Raw genomic sequence first — 20,241 nt, forward strand, 5'->3', positions numbered from 1 at the left:
GCAGCAGCGGCAGCGGGGAATGTCAATGTAAATAGTGGCCATTTGATTAATTGTTCAGCAGTCTCTTGGCTTGGGGGTAGAAGCGGTTAAGGATCCTTTAGGTCCAAGACTTGGCGCTCCGGTACCACTTGCCGTGCGGTAGCAGAGAGAACAGTCTATGACTGGGGTGACTGGAGTCTGACAATTTTTTGGTCTTTCCTCTGACACCACCTAGTATAAAGGTCCAGAATGGCAGGAAGCTTGGCCCCAGTGATTTACTGGGCCGGACGCACTATCCTCTGTAGTTCCTTACGGTCAGATGCCGAGCAGTTGCCATATCAGGTGGTGATGCAATAAGTCAGGATGATCTTGATGGTGCAGCTGTAGAACTTTTTGAGAATCTGGGGATCCATGACATATCTTTTCAGTCTCCTGAGGGAGAAAAGGTGTTGTCGTGCTGTCTTCACGACTATCTTGCTGTGTTTGGAACATGTTAGTTTGTTGGTGATGTAGACACCAAGGAACTTGAAACTCACGACCCGCTCCACTACAGCCCCGTTGATGTTAATGGGGGCCTGTTCGGCCCGCCTTTTCCTGTAGTCCGCGATCAGCTCCTTTTTCTTGCTCACATTGAGGGAGAGGTTGTTGTCCTGGCACCACACTGCCAGGTCTCTGACCTCCTCCCTATTGGCTGTCTCGTTGTCGGTGATCAGGCCTACCACTGTTGTGTCATCAGCAAACTTAATGATGGTGTTGGAGTCGTGTTTGGCCACGCAGTCATGGGTGAACAGGGAGTACAGGAGGGGACTAAGCTCACACCCCTGAGGGGCCCCAGTGTTGAGGATCAGCGTGGCAGACGTGTTGTTGCCTACCCTTACCACCTGGGGGCGGCTCATCAGGAAGTCCAGGATCCAATAGCAGAGGGAGGTGTTTAGTCCCAGGGTCTTTAGCTTAGTGATGAGCTTTGTGGGCACTATGGTGTTTAATGCTGAGCTGTAGTCAATGAACAGCATTCTCACATAGGTGTTCATTTTGTCCAAGTGGGAAAGGGCCGTGTGGAGTACGATTGAGATTGCTTCATCTGTGGATCTGTTGGGGCAGTATGCAAATTGGCGTGGGTCTAGGCTATCTGTGAGGATTCTGTTGATGTGAGCCATGACCAGCCTTTCAAAGCACTTCATGTCGACCAACGTGAGTGCTACTGGGCAGTAATCATTTAGGCAGGTTACCTTAGTTTCCTTGGACACAAGGACTATGGTGGTCTGCTTGAAACATGTAGGTATCACAGACTCGGTCAGGTTGAAAATGTCAGTGAAGACACTTGCCAATTGGTCAGCGCATGCTTTGAGTACACGTCCTGGTAATCCGTCTGGCCCCGCGGCTTTGTGAATATTGACCTGTTTAAAGGTCTTGTTCACATCGGCTACTGAGAGCGTTATCACACAGTCATCCGGAACAGCTAGTGCTCTCATGCATGCTTCAGTGTTTCTTGCCTCAAAGTGAGCATAAAAGGCATCTCATCTGGTAGGCTCTCGTCACTGGGCAGCTCACGGCCGTATTCCCCTTCGTAGTCCATAATAATTTTCAAGCTCTGCCACATCTGACAAGCGTCAGAGCCAGTGTAGTAGCATTCAATCTTAATCCTGTATTGACGCTTTGCCAGTTTGATGCTTTATCTGAGGGCATAGCGCGATTTCTTATAAGCGTCCGGATTGGTCCTGCTCCTTGAAAGCGGCAGCTCTAGTCTTTAGCTTGATCTGGATGTTGCCTGTATGTTGACTTACTGTAGGATTACCCATACTTTTCTACCAGTATATCCATAAGATACTGTAAAAAACTGATTTTTGCCCCAAAACTTTTCATTAAATTGATCATGCTATCAATCTTTACATTATGCTTTTAGAGGAATGACTTTTGCACCCTACATACTTACCTTACATTTCAGTAGAAGTGTAAAAGTAGCAGGCTTCTCCTCATTTTATGAGGAATTCAATAAATAATTATGATACCTGTGATCTTTTACCAAAATGTCCCTCTCTTGCACGCACAGAGCCCGCAATCATCAGGAACCCTACTGTCTCTGATTAATGAGGAATTCAATAAATAATTATGATTCCTGTGATCTTTTACCAAAATGCCCCTCTCTTGCACTCATAAAGCCCACAATCATCAGGAACCCTACTGTCTCTGAAATCACAACATCATCTATGTCTCTGAGCTGGACTGAACCAGAGGGAAATAGCTCCTTCTATAGAGTAGAGTGGACTGATGGCAGTAAAACTACGAATACAACTACACATGAGACAGCCTTCAACATCAATGAACTGACTGCTGGAGTTTGGTACACATTCAGAGTCACTGCAGTGGCTGGAGATAACATTACAGAAGGAGTTGCTTATGTAACAAATCAAGCCACAAGTAAGTCTCACTGAAAGTTGCTTAATGCAGATTTGTTTGCCTCAAACTGAGCTGGAAACTAACCTCAAACATCAGATGACTCTTCTCTGGCGTTCATCCCTTTCTCGGTTGTTCTCTTCACCGACAACCTTCTCTTTCGCTCTTTTCTTTCTCCTCTTTCTCTCCCCCTCTACTCCTCTTTCACAAACAGAACCTGCCGTCATCGCAACCCCTACTGTCATTCAGACCACCACGTCTCTCTCTCTGAGCTGGACCAAGCCTACAGGAGAGGCAGCAGGCTACAGGGTGGAGTTTCATAATGGAGGAACAGGGAAGGACCAATTTACATCCACCACCTCTGCCATCATAGAGAGCCTGACCCAAGGGACCCAGTACACACTCCAGGTCTTTGCCATCGCCCAGGACAAGATAACACAAGGCGACCCTCGCACAGTATACGTATACACAAGTACGACTAAAGCCCAATGATGCCAAATGGTCAATAACTACATTTGAAATGTTTTAGTTGAATATAAACATACTATATACAGTACACTAAATACCAAATACACTGAGTGTATAAAACATGCTCTTTCCATGACATAGGTTGGCCAGGTGAATCCAGGTAATAGCTATCATCCCTTATTGATGTCACTTGTTAAATCCACGTCAATCAGTATAGATGAAGTGGAGGAGAGAGGTTAAATAATTATTTTTAAGCATTGAGACATGGATTGTGTATGTGTGCAATTCAAAGGGTGAATGGGCAACACAAAATATTAAAGTGCCTTTGACCAAGGTATGGTAGTAGGTGCTAGGCGCACTGGTTTTCCATTCTCAACAGTTCCTAGCGTGTATCAAGAATGGTCCACCACCACAAGGACTTACAGCCAACTTGACACAACTGTGGAAAGCACTGGAGTCAACATTGGCCAGCAACCTTGTGGAACACTTGACACCTTGTCGAGTCCATGCCGATGAATTAAGGCTGTTCCGAGGGCAAAAGGGGGCGCAACTCAATATTAGGATGGTGTTTCTCATTTTTTGTACACTCAGTGTATTTTTCTTTAATTTATTTTTAATACATAGAGCAAAATGTTTTTTTTTTCTCACCCCTTGTCCTCCATTTTGCTCTACAGAGCCCGGAGTTGTCGGCAACCTCAATGTGATTGGAACCACAACATCGTCTGTGTATCTGAGCTGGACTCAACCAAAGGGAAACAGTTATTTCTATAGCGTAGAGGGGACTGGTGTCAGTATGAATACCACAGAAACCTCCACTACCATCTCTGGGCTGACTGCTGGAGTGCAGTACAACTTCACAGTCACTACAGTGGCTGGAGATAAAACAACTGTAGGAGAAGGCAATACAACAACCACTTTCACAAGTAAGTCCTCTTTCAAGTTTGGTGTGGTATGACACAAAGGATTTGGAAACACAGGTAAGGCGAATACGTAATTGTCGAAAATGGCTAAACAAATAATTGGTTGTTGACTAGCCTATCCATAGACACGGTAACTAACGTTAGCGTCTAATTCAATTTGGTATCTTCCATCCGGAGGGGTTTTATTAAAAGCTCCGACGCTCAGTCTGAATTTAACACGCATCGCTTGCGGTACGGGTTTGGAAACATAAGGACCTCATCTTTCAAATTAGCGATAAATAATAAAATGTTATATTACTACACACATCTTTATAGGGTAAATATTCCTAGACGGCCATATGTCCTTGTTTACGGAAGACAGACTGCTGCGAACACCTTTGTGTAACGGATGGAAGGATGCCAAAAAAGTGTTGTAACAGAAAATACTGTTGGCTGAAATGGTGTTAAACCCGGTTAAAACAGTATCTATTTTGCGCTTGTGAAATCATTTTGATGTGATATGAAAGTAAAGGTCTTTATGTTTCTAGAACCGTAATGCAATTGAGAATTGATTAATGTTTAGAAAGAGTATTTGGCTGTTTTGCCTGCCAGTACCAGTACCAGTTTCCCTCTAAACATGAAAGTCATTAGGCCTCATTTATAGCCGTACATTTCACACTAAATGTCTGTGCGCCATTTCTGAAAATGTCTGCTCACTTACAAAAATATAGAGATTTATAAACTTGGCACGCGCCATTCATACGCATATTTCCCGTTATAAACCAGACCCGTTGTAAAACTGCGTGATCGAGCATTAACACTCTCGCCTTTTATGGTGACAATGTCCTTTCTTTGCTGTATAATTTGAAACTTGACATTCGGAAACAGCAGTTTCTTAAAGAAAGAGCAATGGCAATTTTGATCACATTTCTGTGGTGACTTTTTCTAACTACAGTGACTGCCTGTCCACACATTTTGCAAGATTGATTGTATATTCAAAACAATTTAAATGCTACAGCCCCACACGTCGATGCAAAATACTAAATTGTTGTTCAATAGTAGTTTATTGGGTTTCTATGTCCTGCCTTAGTATTCACCTAATTTTCAACAGAAATATGGGCGTTTGTTTTGTGTGGGGGACTTCCGGTCAAGCACTTTCAGCCAATAGTTCGCAGTTTGCGAGCCAACTAACTTTGTATCGCTTCTCACAACTTTCCGAACATGGATTCACGCAAAACGGACATTTTATGTTCGGTTTAAGGGGATGCCACAATAACTAGCAGAAACGGAAGCTGTTCATGATGCAGGAGTGTTTTGACCACCTAACTTTTTTTTTGCGGAGCGAGTGCAGTTGTGAGGCACCTTTAGATTTGAGCCCACCTCTGATGATGTATCATGACGTCTGACGAGTTTACACTTGCAGGGAGGAAGGAATGATTTTTTGTATTTTGAATTGTATTTTTATTAACAACAAATCAATACATAAAGCACATGAGGGAACACAAGCATACATAGATTACAAACAATAGACAATCGAGCTAGGGGGTACAATATCACATTACAATTACACAAGGACCTTTAAGGGACATGCATATATTTACAATTCTAACAGCTTTTTTGTTAGTAGAGCATTTAACCATCTTAAAATACAGTTCAATTTATTTTTGTAGGGTACGAAAATGTGGTTTTCTGTTTGTAGATTTACATTTGTGCATATGAAATTTGGCCAAAAGAAAAATGAAATTAATTACATATAAATGTTTCAGCTTATTTCTATTGTATGTAAAGATTCCAAACAGTACATCTTTCCACAATAGTGTAAAATCTTCATAAATGTGTTCAATTATAAACCTACTGATTGATGTCTTGCCACCGTTTTCTTACATGCATACAATGCCAAAAAAGATGCAACACTGTTTCTGGGTGGTCATTACAAAAGGAGCAATTTGAGTTGATGTTTTCCTTAAACTTCTTCATATAGTGGTTGGCAGGATAATATTTATGAATAATTTAAAAGGAAACGTCCTTAATTTTGTTAACAAGTAGGTATGTGTGTGGCAACATCCAAACGTTTTCCCAACAGATATTATCAATAAATCCATTGCAATAAGGCATGACATCCTGCTGAAACAAGGTTCATATTGCTCTGTTGTTGAATGTACCAAAAGGAATGATTTTTAAATGGACCGCCCTTGCCCGGAAATTCGTCACTCGTTTGTCCCGCGACGATTGTGTTTTCAGTCACCGGTAGCAATCAATTATGATTGCATGTCTATTATATTAACTATAGAATTATTCACACACGCCTACTGTATGATAGCTAGCAAATTCATTAGCTAACTAACGTTAGCCTGCCTAGCTGGAACTTCTGAAGAAGGAAAATGTTTTATTTCTACAATTTCCAAAAGCTAACCAAACAAAAACATCATTACTTTTACGACACGTATTTGTGCATTATTAGCACAATTTCTAACTTATTTACACTTGCATGTTTTTACTTACACTTGAACGTTGACTCCATTGTGACGTTGAGGTTTTAAGTTTGGCTGACTTTTCTTAGTGGATGTACAATCATCGCGAATTGAATTATTGGGCGTTTCTGGCCACGAAGTGAACATAATTGTACACTCGCAAACTCCAGTAAAACGAGGGCTGAGGGGCTTACGTTGCTTGGCTAATCATCGGACTGACGACAAATATGGCCGTGGGTATTCCCCCAAGGGCATAAGCCGAGTGTAAGTAGACGAGGGCGTGTCTTTTGAGTTTGAAACGCAGCCAGCGTCTTCACCATCCGAAATCTGTTGTGTGAGAGGAAGGTAAACCTTGCCATACCAGCCTTCACTCAGAAAGGAGACCAGCTGTCTGACGAGGATGTCACAAGCACGAGAAGGATAGCTAATGTACCTATCTATACATGTTGAGAGAGTTATCAGACGACTCAAGGGTGTTCAAAATCCTCTCCCAGACTGTTTCCATCAACCTGGCGCACAAAATGGACCAAGTCCTTAAGAATATGTGCAGCACTTGTTAACATGCAAGGTGAGATCATCCACGAGGATGCTGAGTGAGCAGTGAGAATGTTCATGCATATGAAATGTAACTCTATATACACCATCATTTCATCCACCTGAGATACTGTGTGTATATATAGTTTCCTATTTAATCTGAATTATGATCCTACACTTTGCCTGTTCCTGATAATTACAGGCATTCAATAGGTGCTGTTATCATGCCTTCTTCAATCTATTTAAAAATACATTTTCTTCAACACCAGAAGGTCTAACAGACCAAAAGGGAAGACAACTGTTTACCAAGTGCCACACTTGTTTGCTTCATTTGGTGCTTTTACACCTGCATTGTTTGCTGTTTGGGGTTTTAGGCTGGGTTTCTGTACAGCACTTTGAGATATCAGCTGATGTACGAAGGGCTATATAAATAAATTTGATTTGATTTGATTTGATTTGTGCCCTTGAAAACCAAACCCAGAATCAAACTGAAAACACATTTGAAACCCTCAAGACATGCCTCCTTGTCCTTCATTTCAAAATGTTAAGTATCAAAGAAAATGTCAGAGTAGAATTTCATGGTGTTTTTATTAACACCACAATTTGCCATGTGCAAGATGAATTATGGTATGCTTAGATAAGTTCATGAAGTGACATATGAAAAGAGCTGTACATGGTACAATACACAATATTCCTAAATCATGAGTTCTCCGTAGGCATGTAGGATGAGAGCTGTACAAGGCGGGATATAAAAGAACCCACCAAGAATTATGCAAATATAATCAGGTAAATGTACATATGAAGAGAAGTGTGCAAGACAAGAAAAAACACAGACTTATGCTTAGATAATAAGGTAGAGCTGGACATTTGATTTCTAGAAGTTCTTGAGAGTTTAACACTCCATCTGGCTCCTTGACACTCACTACTTGTGCCTCTACTCTCCAGACTAAACCCTTAACTCTCCGTCCATGTGTAGGCCACCTGCTCATTCCCCTTGCCATATGTGGTTGCGGAGTTCCCATGGAACCTAGGGAAGAGATGCTCTCGCACAGTTCTCGGGATTTATTGAGCTGCGCACAGGAACCTTCTTTGCTGAGCTAGCAGTGATCCAAAGTTTACGACCATTTTACCACACACGGGAGGCACTCTGTGCTTCAGTGACCTCCTCCAAGCACATTTACACTCCTCCACCATAACATAAATGTCATAAAATGACAAGCATTTCTGTCACTGCATGTTGATGCCGTGTTCGCTGTGAGGCTGCTGTAGCTGTGTGGCTTCTGCTGGAACCTGATGACTGATTGGTTTAGCTGTAGAAGGCTCCCTACTGGAACATTGGCCCCTTCCAAACTCTTAAGTGTGTGTTGTGGGAGTGGTACACAGGAGTTGGAGAAACCAGTGAGAATGTGGGATGTTTTTCAGCATCAGGGACTGGGAGACTAGATCGGGTGGATGGAAAGATGAACGGAGCAAAGTACAGAGATCCTTGATGAAAACCTACTCCAGAGCGCTCAGGACCTCAGACTGGGGCGAAGGTTCACCTTTCAATAGGACAACGACCCTAAGCACACAGCCAAGACAACGCAGAAGGGGCTTCGGGACAACTATCTGAATGTCCTTGAGTGGCCCAGCCAACAGAGTCCAGACTTGAACTCGATCGAACATTACTGGAGAGACCTGAACATAGCTGTGCAGCAACGCTCCCTGACAGCTTGAGTGGATCTGCAGAGAACAATGGGAGAAACTCTCAACCTGTTTTCACTTTGTCATTATGGGGTATTGTGTGTAGATTTATGAGAAGGGAAAAACAATTTAATCCATCAGAATAAGGCTGTAATGTAAAAAAAATGTGGAAAAAGTCAAGGGGTCTGAATACTTTCCAAATGCACTATATACAGCCCTTCTTCAATGTAAAATATAAACTGTTCACCTGTAAAATGTGACTCTATATTTTAAACTATGCAGCCTATGGGATTGCAAAATTTGAAATACATATTGCCTATCTATTTACTAGACTACTAGGCCCAATTAAATGAGAGCTGCTCATGGTACTTCCTTCCTCAACTTATACCACCCACCACTGCAATCTGTATGCTCAAATCGGCTGGCCCTCGCTACATATTCGTCGCCAGACCCACTGGCTCCAGGTCATCTATAAGTCTATGCTAGGTAAAGCTCCGCCTTATCTCAGTTCACTGGTCACAATAACACCCACCCGTAGCACATGTTCCAGAAGGTATATCTCACTGATCATCCCCAACACCTCATTTGGCTGCCTTTCCTTCCAGTTCTCTGCTGCCAGTGACTGGAACGAATTGCAAAAATCGCTGAAGTTGGAGACTTTTATTTCCCTCACCAACTTTAAACATCAACTATCTGAGCAGCTAACCAATCGCTGCAGCTGTACATAGTCCATCTGTAAATAGCCCACCCAATCTATCTACCTCATCCCCATACTGTTTTTATTGTATTTACTTTTCTGCTCTTTTGCACACCAGTATCTACTTGCACATCATCATCTGCTAATGTATCACTCCAGTGTTAATCTGCTAAATTGTAACTATTCGCTCCTATGGCCTATTTATTGCCTACTTCCTCATGTCTTTTGCACACACTGTATATAGACTTTCTTTTTTCTACTGTGTCATTGACTTGTTTGTGTTATTGGCTTGTTTATTGTTTACTCCATGTGTAACTCTGTGTTGTTGTCTGTGTCACAATGCTTTGCCTTATCTTGGCCAGGTCGCAGTTGCAAATGAGAACTTGTTCTCAACTAGCCTACCTGGTTAAATAAAGGTTAAATAAATAAATATTACATGGACGTGTACACCTAAATGTTTTACGTGCATTTTGACAATCATCCACTTTGCAACATGTTATTTGACTCGAGGATGAGCATTACCACGTGTACAGTAGGATTATAGGTTTCACTCTCATTAGTATTGCAGTTATTTTAAAGACGTTTACTGCAGGTCCAGAGTACTTGAATCGGCAGTCATAATAGAGGAAGACACTTGGCTGTATCAGTATCAGATGCAGGGTTGTAGTGCGAGGAGTGGTACTCCCTCACTTTTTTCGAATTTGACTTGAGAATACACAGAGCCGGTTAAACTATTTCTGGAAAAATTTAATCTCACAAATTCTAAATACATTCTGTGTAATTACCCCGCCCACCCCCCCACCCCCCAAAAAAGGTGAAATAAAAACAAAAATAAAACTTTGGGAATATGAACCCATCACGGCCAGAAACCGGAATTTAATTCTGCAATGGTTCTGAAAATAAAATTGGAAAAAGATTCCTATGTCTAGTTATTTTCTATTCGAAAAATTAAACGCATAGATTTTCGCTCTTCTCACTAACGACAGCTGGCTGAATTCTTGTTTATATGCTTTTCATCATACCCCATTTGCACATTATACTTACTTGCCAGTTTGCAACACAATATTTCAACAACTCGCAAATGTGCGTACGCATGGTCCAAAGTTTGCAGGGAGGTGAGCACATTCTCACGCGAAGCGACATTTTGTATGAATGCCAACTTTTGCATGAAAACTGGTGCACACACATTTCGGTGTATATTTTGGACGAATTCACGTTTTTGTAAATGAGGCCCCTTGGATGTTAAGGAGTAACGGCAGGCTCGCCGACACTCCTTTAGAGTACAGTCTTGGGCTGGCTGTGACCTTTTTTGTCTTTTCTATAACTGTCTATATTTCCGTCATTGAAATGAAACCTTTTCGATTGTGTCATGACAGACCCTAAACAACCTGTGAATATTGTGGCTACGAGACCAGGGACCAGTCAGCTGAATGTGACCTGGACCTTGCCTGGAGGGAGGGTGGACCAATACAATGTGAACATCTCTAATGCTGCTTTAAGCTACACGTCCAGCCAAACCACACAGACCCCAATGGCCAGCTTCACTGGGCTACAGTCAGGGAGGGTCTATGAGGTCACAGTGACTGCTGTAGCTGGACACTTCAGGAACCAGTCTGCTACGGGCCAGTTAGCCACTGGTAAGTCATGGCCAGTGGTGGCTATACTATGCATTTACTGCAGAGGTTCTGAAGGCTTCGTAGTAGTTTTGTCGTTTCTGAGAGTTTGAATGAGAGAGTGTGAGGAGGTTCCCTCTGTGTTTGTTCCTGAAAGAAAAGCAAATGTGTGTGTGTGTGTGTGTTTTGTGTGAATGTGAATTTGGGTATGCAACTTTCCTAACGTCTCTCTTATTTCTCCATCGACAGTACCCAACCCACCTGGACCCCTCAACATCACAGAGAGGACAACCAGCTCCCTCGCTGTCCAATGGAAAACCCCTGGTCTAATGACTGGTGTTCCGGGCATCTCCTATGACATTAGCTACTATTCTACTGGGACTGGAGCAAGCAGCCAGTCTACCGCTAGTCTCGGATATAACCTGCTCTCTTTGTCCTCTGGAACGTTCTACACCATCACAGTGATAACCGTGGGAGCACAGGATCTGGGAAGCACCCCTGTTAATACATCTGGATACACATGTACGTACACATGTAACAACTATATAGTGTGCTTGGGGTGACATTTTTGACAATGTGAAAATGTTGCAGACGTCTTCTGAATTGTTTCTAATACTATGCACGGTTGATGCATGGTCCTGTATGGATCAGTTTTTAGAGCATGGCGCTTGCACTGCTAGCGTTGTGGGTTATATTCCCGGAGCCACCCATACATAAAATATATGCCCGCACGACTGTAAAGCGCTTTGGATAAAAGCATCTGCGAAATCGCTATTATTTATATGATATATTTTTTTGAAATACATCAGGTTAAATGCGGCTAGTAAGATCATTGATTTAAGGTTGATTTTTCTCTCTCCTAGTGCCAAAACCAGTGGTGAGCCTCACAGCGAGCCCGTTGTCCACCTCCTCAGTGAAGCTACAGTGGACTGACCCTGTGGGTGTTAAGTCCTACTACTCCTACAGAGTCCAGTACAGCAACGATACAGGCCCTGTCGGAGAGAAAACAGTCAATACAAGCTTCGCGGACGTCCCTGGCCTAGAACCTGGGACTGGCTACACCTTCACTGTTACAACAGTAGCAGCAGCGGGAAGCCACGGAATTCCAGAACTCACGTTCAGCTACACACGTAAGCTAATATTCCTTACTTCCATAGGTATTTGTAGAGTAATCCAAGAGTAATGCAAGCTGCAGTTACTCTTGTGTAGTTAAGAGGTGTATAACACTGTCTGCTAAATGATCCTGTGTTATGGATCATATTAATACAACATCTCTGCCCTCTTTGCCGTTCAGAGCCCAAGGCGGTCAGTAACCTCGTGGTCAAGGATCTGAACACAACCGCTATCAAGCTTTCCTGGTCCCAACAGGACGACCACCAACCCATCTACTCCTATCTGGTGACCGTCTCCAAGAAGGGTTCTATGGTTGCGAAAGTGTCAACCATGGTCGAGAGCTACACCTTCACCCATCTCCAGCCTGGGGACAGTTACACCTTCTCTGTGGTCACGGTCGTCCAGGGGGTTAAGTCTGACTCAGTAGAGACGTCTAGCTACACAAGTACGGTTCAAAAGACCCCCCCCCATCTCTTTCTCACTCACCTTCCCTTTACATAGCAAAGTTGATTTAATCTAAGACGGCTGACGATGCGTATTTCACACCTAAACCAAATTAGACTCACTTACATAATAAACATTTACCACACTTTTAAGATCTATATATCTCTAGTCTAAAATGTGAAATGTTAAAGGTCCAATGCAGCTGTTTTTATCTCAATATCAAATAATTTCTGGGTAACAATTAACTACCTAATGGTCAAAAATGAACAAAAATGGCTTCTAAGCAAAAAGCTAAAATTTTGCTAGGACTATCTGGGAGTGGTCTGAGTGGGGGAGGGGAAAACAGAGGTTTGGAACTGTCTTTCTTATTGGTTTATTAACTAATTTACCACCTGGTGATGTCACCAGGTAGGCCAAACCTCCATCTCACCAAAACAGGCAGATTTTTCTGGCGGTATTTTCAAACAGCTCTTACACAAAAAGGGCATTATCATAATTTTCACAATATCACAGTATTATTCCAACCTTAGTGTGGAAATTATTTTTTGGACTGCACTAGCCCTTTAATGTCATTTCTTTGTTGTATATACCATTTAGAACCTGGGGTGGTGACAAACATCGCCACAACAGGAACAACCACCACAATGAATGTGACCTGGGATGCCCCTGTGGGACAGGTGGACTCCTACACCGTCACAATCCACAACGACAACGTGATGGAAAACAGCCACACCGTCTCCAATGACTCTCTAGAATTAGTGTTCCAAAACCTGAAACCAGGGAAAGTCTATGTTGTCAGAGTGGTCACCAACAGTGGACCGCTCACTGAGGCATCACTGAATGTTACAAATGCAACGTGTAAGTTAGTCAATGTTTCAATAAAGTCCAACTTTCCAGCTGTACTCCATTTGTTTCGTTGCTGCTGTAAAGATAATTACATATTGGTCTGAAGAGCATGTACAATTACAGAGACATGCTCATAATCTAGAATGGATTGTTCTCTTATGTCATCACATGCCTGAGTCACTCCACCTGCAATATCCTGCATAACTAAAGTCTCCCTGGTTTGTTCCCAGATCCCAACCCTCCCGGAACCCAGAAGGTGGAGGACCAGACCACTGGTTCCATCAACATCAGTTGGGCCCGGCCCCTGGACATGGACCTGGGTCAGTACCGGTTCTCTGTGTTCTACCTGGGCCAGCATAACCTGACGGAACACAACTGGATCCTCCTGGAGAACCTCCAGTCTGGAACACTCTACAACATCACTGTGGTAACCGTAGGGCCGTTGGACTACCAGAGCACAGCGGTGACGACAGCCAACTATACCAGTGAGTGACTACTGAACACACACATTTACACTGCATCTATACACGCATGCACCTGCAGCACATGGGGATGTGTGAAACGCACTCCTCAGCCTAAAGTGTCCCCACTTGCGCCGCCGAATAGCTAGCTTTTTGGTGGCGCCAACTGGTAAGACGCTTCAGGAGGGCGGTCACATGTGCTAGCAAAGCAGATGTCCAGGGATAGAGACTTATGTTAGCTGAATCAGGAGGAAGTGGAACTCGCTAAGCGAGCAGCGTGATGTCCGTTACACAAATTCGCATGTACGCACAAACAAATGATCGTTTGTTCCAGGGCCCCGCTCTGTGAGTGGGCTGACAGAGGCAGGAATCACCCCTACCGATGTGACTCTAGTCTGGGATCAGCCGGAGAACAAAGTTGGCTACTCCTTCAAGGTGGAGGTAACCTACCCCAACGGGTCCCTTTTAATCGCCGTCACTGTCAACAACACCAAAATAATTATCACCGGACTACAGTCGGGGAGCAACTACACCTTTACAGTGACAACGCTCACAGAGGACGGCACCATGGCAACCCCTGTGAAAGTGTCCTATTACACAAGTATGTTCCCATTGGCAATAACAATTCTCATTTTCATTTTAAGAGTTATTTATCTTTCTAATTTGGTGTGAATAAGAGTACATATTTGGGACCAGCATATGTTGAACAGTATTCCCCCTCTTTTTATGACTCAAGTCAAACCTAATAATTTGTTTCCAGGACCATATCCCATTAGTGGGTTGTTGGCGCCTACAGTAAACACAACTGGTGTACGTCTGACCTGGACCAAGCCACCTCAGTACCAGAGTGGTTACACATACCGCATCCAGACCGAGGGGTGTGTGTCTACTCCCACAAACCACACAGTGACAGGAGAGGAGGCTGTCATTCCAGAGCTCACACCAGGAACCAATTGCACCTTCCGTGTTTCCGTCAAGGCACAGGGCGGTATAGAGGGAGGCACCGTCTCAATCTTTCAGTACACAGGTGAGACCTGCTTTCTCTTCACCTACAGACAGGTCAAAAATAATTGGCGCCCTTGATAAAAGATGAGCGAAAAAGTATCAAATAAATAATAATGCTGAGCTATATTGTATGCTCAAAGAGATGCGAGGGAAATTGAAATTATATTATTATATTATATTCTAATAAATCAAATCAAACTACATTAAATCTGCATGGCTTCCTGTTTCACTGGGGTATAAAAATAAGGTAATATGCATGTAAAATCCCTTTGTCATCCACAGGAAAAGGCAAACGGCTCACAAATGAAAGTGACAAATGGTTGTTGACCTTCATAAATCAGGCAATGGGTACAAGAAAATCGCAAAAATAAAAAATATATGTACCACTTACCACAATTAGGGCAACAATGAATTAGTTTAAGGCAAAGAAAAATCCAAGGGCCAAAGTTGGAGAATTACAGAACTCGGTCACATCTTTGGGTCACCAGGTCTCCAAATCTACAATTAGACACCACCTCCATTACAAAAGGCTATTTGGAGGGGTTGCCAGACAAAAGAGCAACCAACAAATGTAAACGGCATTGGCACTTGGGTTGGAACCGGTGCTATGCTCAGAGGAGATCTCAAAAAAAGATCTCTTTGGCCATGCACACCAGTGGTGGGTTTGCCCTCGAAAGGAGGATGTATATACAGAAAATAACCTCATACCTACTGTAAAACATGGTGGTGGATCTTTGATGTTATTGGCAGGTTTTGCTTCCACTGGTCCTGGGGCCCTTGTTAATGTCAACGGCATCACGTACTCTACCAAGTAACAGAACATTTTAGCTAAATACCTGGTTGCCTTTGCCAGAAAACTGAAACTTGGCTGTAAGTGGATATTTCAGCAAAACAATAACCCCAAGCCCACGTCAAAATCCACAAAGAAATGGTTCAATGACAACACAATTAACATTTAGCAGTTTCCAGACTTGAACCCCATAGAAAGCCTGTGGTTTGAATTGAACCGAAGAATATCAAAGATTCTGTATGGAGGAACAGTCTAAGATTCCTCCAATCTCATTAAACATTTTACAAATATGCTCAGTGCTGTTATCCTCACAAGGGGAGGGTTGAAAACAGGGGTGCCAATAATTTCGACAACTGTCTTAGAAATATGTTTTATTACTTTTTAAAAAAGTAGCCCCTCCACAAAAACATTACTGTGACAACAGTGCCCCTTCAGCCATTGCCGGAGCCCCCTGTGCCCGTAAGTAGTTGTTGGTAGCGGAGTCGAGGGAACAAAAAGGGTTGGACACGACCATGCTATTATCTGGTTCGTATGAACCCCGAAATGTGCTGTCTGTCTTCAGCTAAACACTTTTCATTCCTGGGAATTAGATTCAATATATGAATCGCCCATGTCTGTTACCACAGAAGGTGCTTTTTTGCCAGTACCTATGGCTGGTCGGTAGAGTAATGGTACTCATGCGCGGTGTCGCCCTGGATCAATCGAACAGTGACGTCGGGGGTACAATTTGTCGTGCGGGAGGGAGGAAAGGGAGGGAGGAAAGGGGTGGGACTTTGCGTTTTATTCGAGTTCTATGTGTCCTCAGCAAGCACCTCAGATTCGTCAAATTCTGAATTCTTACGAGCCACTGGCTATTAGAGCCGATTGGCTGGTGGCAGCAGAGTCTAGGGAGCAAGCAGTGTTAGACACATCCAGGCTACTGTCCCGTATTCAGTCTCTAGGCTTCATAAGAAACCAGACAAAAACAGCTGCCTCACGCCATCTCAGCTCATTCCGTTTATAGGTCTTTAACTAGCTGTCCCCACTTAAGGTGTTCGGGCTCCAGCTCTGCTGAGACAAATTTTGGTTGTGTCACAGTGCATTTTCGCCAGTGCCTATGCTTACTGGAGACAATGGCTTCTGGGATGGAAGTCATTCTCCTGGGGCTATTGTCGATGCGGCCCTTCCAGCGCCGAGTACTAGCCAATCGCCTGGACGCATCTTGCGGCTTAAGCCGGTCGCTTCGGGCGCCCCTGTCAGGCCTATTGGCCCATGGCCCAGTGGTGGGACCCTCTGCTATTGTTAGGGGGCTCCCGTGGGCTGAGTTGTAGCCCGCAAAAGCTGTATGAAGGCAACTCGATTCTGAGGGTATGGACAGTGGTGCGGAGCGCACTGCATATCCGTTCCTGGAGCTCCTAATGGTGTATCTGGTGCTCAGGCTCTCTCCCCTGCTTTTGTCAGGCACATATCGAGCAATACATAACCCCGGTTGAATCAACTCTGGAGCAGATCTTTTATCCAGGTGGGGCCCTCTCTCTCTCAGGAGTGGAGGCTATTCCTCTGGGCTTGGCCCCAGAGAGGTCCAATCAGACAGCTAGAGGTTTACCGCTGAACTTGATTGCTACTGTTCAGTCCACAAGGGTGCTGTCCACGAGAGGGCTGTATGTGTATATAAGTGACAGGTGTTTGAGCTTTGGTGCCAAAACAAAGGAATTGTTCCTTTTCAGAGTTCTCTGGAGGGCCTTTTTATTGTTCCTACAGGAGCTTTTTGAGCAGGGAGCTTCATTCTCCACTTTGAAAGTGTACATGGTGACTATTTCAGAGGATCATGTGGGAATCGATGGCGCCGGTCCAGAGGCTCATCCCCTGGCGGTGCAGTTCCGACAGGTTTCTAGACCTATTGCGCCCACTTGGGATTTAGCTTTGGTTGTGGATGCTCTGTGTTAGTTACCCTTTGACCCACTGGAGTCTGTGGATCTGAAGACCTTCTCCTACAAGACATCCTTGCTCCTGGCTTTGGCCTCGGCTAAATGCGTTGGAGTTCTCCACACATTACACACACACCCTTCCTGTACTCATTTCACCCCTGGTAACTCAAAGGTGACGTTACGTCTGAATGCGGCCTTTGCCCCGAGAGTCATGGTTATGTCCTTAGCTTTCGAGGTATTTCCCTCTCCGCCTCCTGCTTTGGCTTCGGAAGAGCAACAGAGGTTACATGCCCTCTTTCCCGTATGAGTTTTACACACGTACCTTGTGCGGACCCAGGATTTCCGGTGACCAAGCTTTTGTCTGTTTTGCTAATCCAGCTCGCGGCAGGGCAGTTTCTAAACAGCATCTCTCCCACTCAATTGTGGAAGCTATCTCCCTGGCATATAGTAGCAAGGTGCAAGGGTTACCTAGCGGTGCATGCGCCCACTCCACCACTCGTCTGGCACTGTCTTGGGTGTTATTTAAAGGGTTGACTGTAGTGGATATTTGTGCTGTGGCTAGTTGGGCATCTCCACACACAGGTTTTATCGCTTGGATGTCTACAGGGTGCTTACAGCTGGGACAAGAGAGGGTCATTAGGCAGCGCGCAATGTGCACAATACCCAGACTACCGCACCTTGCGGGGTGGCATCCGTTGGAGGCGGCTTGGGCGGGATTTTAGTTCTCCGTAGTTATGTTGTGGCCTGCTCGCCTCCCTAAAACTGAGGAAGTACAGTTCCCGCTCAGCCCAGTCAAAACTGTTCGCTGCTCTGGCCCCCCAATGGTGGAACAAACTCCCTCACAACGCCAGGACAGCGGAGTCAATCACCACCTTCCGGAGACACCTGAAACCCCACCTCTTTAAGGAATACCTAGGATAGGATAAGTAATCCTTCTCACCCCCCTAAAAGATTTAGATGCACTATTGTAAAGTGGCTGTTCCACTGGATGTCATAAGGTGAATGCACCAATTTGTAAGTCGCTCTGGATAAGAGCGTCTGCTAAATGACTTAAATGTAATGTAAATGTTGTACCGTTTTCACTATAACTACTGTTCCGTAAAAGAGGGAAACGGTTCTCGGCTAGGTAAAGAGAGGTACTGAATTGAAGGAATGAATCCGGTCCTCAGGGTTATCACCTGTGGAAGGTGGGGCCTCCAGCAAGGCACAGATTTCATTGGCCTTGTCAGACTCCCCATAGTTGTGTTGTATCTCGTTTCCCTCTTTCAGGGAGCAGTAGTTAGTGTCATAATGTTAAGTTTTTCTAGAATTGAGATCCCTTTGTATCTTCCCTCGTTCTCCCCTCCCCCTCCTCCTTTCTAACCTCACCCCCATCTCTGTTCCTCTCTACCAGAGCCTGAGTCTGTCCAGCCATCCATCTCCAACAAGGGTAGCACCAATACCATGGTGGTGAGCTGGGCTGCACCCCCAGGGAATGTGGGGCAGTATGTGGTCCATCTGAACAGCACTGACCAAGTCTTTACCCCCGTATGGCTGAACTCCAACCAGCAGACACACACCTTCATTTACCTGTCTGCTGGGAGAGAGTACACAGCCGTGGTGACCACTATCAGTGGGCCCTTCAATGAAACATCAGGACCTGTAACTACAGCAACTCGTGAGTATAAGGGAGTATAAGGGAGGAGTCGGGGCATGCCTCCTCTGTCTGAGTTTATTCATTTGTTGTAACTGTTTAGTCTAAGACAAATAATTTAATTCCGCACCAGTCCAGAGTTAGCTTTCAAGATACTTTGTGCAAAGGCATTCAATTCACGGATGTTTTTTTACAACTCAATATAAATTGCTGTCAATTGTCTCTCTCAGAACCCAACCCGCCTGGGCCCATCGGGATCTTGGAGAAGACGACAAGTTCCATCACTGTGGAGTGGGGCGAAGCTCCTCTGATGGCCAACACCACCTTCAGTTACCTGGTGAAGTACCTGTCAACGCAGCGAGACAGCAAGACGGTCCCGACTACAAACACAAGTCAAACACTGCCCAGCCTGTCCTCTGGAACACCCTACAATGTGTCTGTGGTCACAGTGGGAGTTCTAGGCTTCCACAGTGAGGAGGTCTGGAGCAGTTCGGTCACAACCAGTGAGTGTCAACACGCACGCGTACATGCACACGCTCAATCATTTCCGAACGCATACACCCAAACACAACCCCCCGAGACGTTTGCTTTCTGTTTTCATAATTATCGCTCTGCTAACCTTCTCTATGTCGTCTTTGATTGGATTCCCCCAAGGACCAGAGAGTGTCCAGTCACTGCATGCAGTGACGGCCGAGGTGAACCTAACATTGACCTGGTCAACGCCTGTAGGTCACAAGCCAGGCTACAGCTACAGAGTGACCTGGACCAACTCCACTGGGTTAATCATCAGTAATAGAACCACGGCCATGGAAAACCTGCCCGTCAATGGATTGGTCCCCGGTAGTCCGTATAACTTCACCGTAACGACACAGACAGATGACGGCACAGAGGGAGCTCCAGTCTCAACCTCCAGCTGCACCAGTAAGATCATAGACTACCATACTGTACCACCGGTGTGAGACGCGTTAAGAATGCATATAGGGATTTATAAAGGATGTACTACCCTTACTAGCATCTACAGTCTATTTTATATATTTATATGTCATTTTTGTAAATTGCATTTTTCTGCCATGGTCTGCACATTTTCTTTTCTGGTAATAAAATCACAACTGAAATCTGAAAACCTCTTTCTCTCCCTCACTGTGCCGTAGACGCCAGCCCTGTGTCCAACTTGAAGTGTGCCTCTCCTGATGACCCCAACGCCAAGCTGAGTCTGTCCTGGACCAAACCCAAAGGACTGAACCAGGGCTTTCAGATCACTGCTAAGGAAACCATCCAACTCCCTCAGGGCCAGGTGCAATGTA

At 44.5% G+C, this 20,241-nt stretch overlaps 1 protein-coding gene across 3 annotated transcripts in view; it reads left to right on the plus strand.

Moving 5' to 3' along the window:
• Window positions 1–20,241, plus strand: part of ptprja (protein tyrosine phosphatase receptor type Ja) — a 64,649-nt gene that overhangs the window by 31,742 nt on the left and 12,666 nt on the right. For all 3 annotated transcript variants that reach the window (XM_035790680.2, XM_035790681.2, XM_035790682.2), the window contains 14 exons: window positions 2,588–2,845; window positions 3,516–3,764; window positions 10,502–10,762; window positions 10,988–11,260; window positions 11,602–11,868; window positions 12,033–12,296; window positions 12,893–13,153; window positions 13,372–13,626; window positions 13,937–14,203; window positions 14,363–14,629; window positions 18,698–18,961; window positions 19,168–19,440; window positions 19,592–19,858; window positions 20,089–20,231. In XM_035790680.2, the coding sequence (XP_035646573.1) occupies window positions 2,588–2,845; window positions 3,516–3,764; window positions 10,502–10,762; window positions 10,988–11,260; window positions 11,602–11,868; window positions 12,033–12,296; window positions 12,893–13,153; window positions 13,372–13,626; window positions 13,937–14,203; window positions 14,363–14,629; window positions 18,698–18,961; window positions 19,168–19,440; window positions 19,592–19,858; window positions 20,089–20,231 (3,569 nt within the window). The remainder of the gene's footprint in view (window positions 1–2,587; window positions 2,846–3,515; window positions 3,765–10,501; window positions 10,763–10,987; window positions 11,261–11,601; window positions 11,869–12,032; window positions 12,297–12,892; window positions 13,154–13,371; window positions 13,627–13,936; window positions 14,204–14,362; window positions 14,630–18,697; window positions 18,962–19,167; window positions 19,441–19,591; window positions 19,859–20,088; window positions 20,232–20,241) is intronic.

The sequence above is a fragment of the Oncorhynchus keta genome, chromosome 17 (genome assembly GCF_023373465.1).
Source record: "Oncorhynchus keta strain PuntledgeMale-10-30-2019 chromosome 17, Oket_V2, whole genome shotgun sequence".
Lineage (NCBI taxonomy): Eukaryota > Metazoa > Chordata > Actinopteri > Salmoniformes > Salmonidae > Oncorhynchus > Oncorhynchus keta.